This window comes from Triticum aestivum, chromosome 3D (genome assembly GCF_018294505.1).
Source record: "Triticum aestivum cultivar Chinese Spring chromosome 3D, IWGSC CS RefSeq v2.1, whole genome shotgun sequence".
In the NCBI taxonomy this organism is placed as follows: Eukaryota; Viridiplantae; Streptophyta; class Magnoliopsida; order Poales; family Poaceae; genus Triticum; species Triticum aestivum.
This window is the reverse complement of record NC_057802.1, coordinates 397,056,641-397,058,568: the sequence shown is the minus strand read 5'-3', so window position 1 is coordinate 397,058,568 and position 1,928 is coordinate 397,056,641. Positions and strand designations below refer to the sequence as shown.

The window sequence follows — 1,928 nt, the reverse complement described above, 5'->3', positions numbered from 1 at the left end:
TTGCTCGGATCTCGTCGTTGTTCGTCTACGTTCGCGTGTCTTTGGATTGGATCTTTCTGATCTACGTTATTTTTCATCTGCGGCGGTTGCTGTTCTGGTGCGCTGGTCCTACGGGGCCTTAGCACGACGACTTCCCGACTGTCTACTACAACAAGTTGTGCCCGACTCCGGCGATGGAGGGGCAATGACGGCGGCGCGTCTTCGGCTCGCTTCAGTGTTGGTAGTCGTCGCTAGGTGGTCTATGAATCTGGATGTAATTTTTATTATTTCTGGTATTCGTTGTACTGCCATGATTGAAGATGAATAGATCGGAAATTTTCTCGCAAAAAAATCATGAATAGATAGATGGGCTGCAGCGACCTTCACCATTGCCAGGTGGCTCAAGCAGGCCGCTGGGCTCAAGGACTACACAAACAAATTAGTCAGTACTACTGTAGTACTATCGAGTTCGCCATTGGCGCTCGAACACCTCATCCTTAATTAGTTTCCACCGACGCCCTACCCAAACTCGTACGTACTACACACCAGCATATCAGGCAAGCAAATCAGAAGATAAGGTATCGATTGATCCCCAAATTAATCGTAATGCAGCAGGGATTGATGGATCAGTTCTTGACGCCGAGCGGCATGGGCATGCCGTCGTGGACGGCCACCGGCAGCGACTCGAGCTTGCAGTCGAGCGGCAGCAGTGTGCTCTCCTCGACGAGCACCCGGCTGATGAGCCGCAGCAGCGTCTCCTCCATGTCCTTGCCATCGCTCCACGGGTGCACCTCGGCCTGGAGCAGGCCCGGGTTCTCGCAGATGAGGTCCCACACGGGGAACCCCTTGCGCGGCATCATGAAGTCCTCCCTGGCGAGCCGCAGAGACGGGCAGTAGTCACCGCGGCCGTCGCCGAGGTAGATGAAGCGCTTCCTGCCGCCGTCCGCCGCGGCGGAGGCGCGGATGCGGTCGAGCACCTGGCCCTTGCACATGTTGGGCGGGCATGTGCCGAGGCCGCAGCCGTGCGGGCCGGCGTGGAAGTCGTGGTGCGGCGCGATGCGGAGGCGGCCGTCGGCGTCGACGCGGCTGGGGTTGGTGTTGATCTCGGAGAAGCAGCCCCGGAGGCCGTGGTGGTCGAGGACGGCCTCGATGAAGAAGCGGTTGGCGTCGCTGAGGACCCGGAGGTCGCAACCGAGGCTGTGGGCGGCCCTGATGGCGGCGACGACGTGCGGGTCGATGGGCGCGGCACGGAGCACGTCGGCGACGTCGCGGAGGGTCCTGCCCTGCGCGTGCAGCTCCCCCATGACGGTGTCGATGAGGGTGTTCCACGGCATGGTGGGCAGGAGGCGGTCGAAGAGCTCCGTGGCGCCGAGGCCGTCGACGACCCAGTTGTCGCTGTCGACGTCGATGATGGTCTTGTCGAAGTCGAACACCACCACCACGCCGTCCATCTCGACGTACGGTCCTTCTTCTTGGATTGGATTTCGGAGTGGTGTGCGTGCGTGCGTGCCTGCGTGCGGTTTGCCTCGAGTGGTCTTGACGAGGGCTATATACTGGCCCGGGACGGGGAGGCGGGAAGATGCTGAGGGAATATTACGAGATGCCTACGAATAGGGGCAGGCATCGGATCGGACTTGCTCCGGCGCGTTGCAGTAATTAGCTGCCCTTTCCGGAAGGCGCGCGGCGAATCAGGTTTGGTTTTGGTTCTGGGGATTCGGTTTTGTTGTAGTTTATGCCGTGGCATATGCGCGTTCGCGTCTTTGCCTCCCGCGGCCAGAAGGCGCGAGGTGGCTTCTCGTGGTGTGGCCGTGAACGTGAAGGATCCGGAGGGGCTCCTGCATGTGGCCAGGGGAATATCCTCTCTTGTGCCGTCGTGGTGCCGCTTTCGCCCGCCCGTTCTGGCTCGCGGCTGCTGGGTTCGCGCGTCCGGGCAAGTCACGGAACACTTT

The 1,928-nt window shown here is 60.6% G+C and overlaps 1 protein-coding gene across 1 annotated transcript; it reads right to left on the bottom strand.

Annotated features, from left to right (window-relative positions):
• Nucleotides 1–293: 293 nt before the first annotated feature.
• Nucleotides 294–1,662, bottom strand: LOC123074743 (inorganic pyrophosphatase 1). The gene has a single exon (XM_044497502.1). It carries the CDS (start codon nt 1,428–1,430, stop codon nt 606–608), a length of 825 nt encoding a protein of 274 aa, XP_044353437.1. The 5' UTR covers nt 1,431–1,662; the 3' UTR covers nt 294–605.
• Nucleotides 1,663–1,928: the final 266 nt, after the last annotated feature.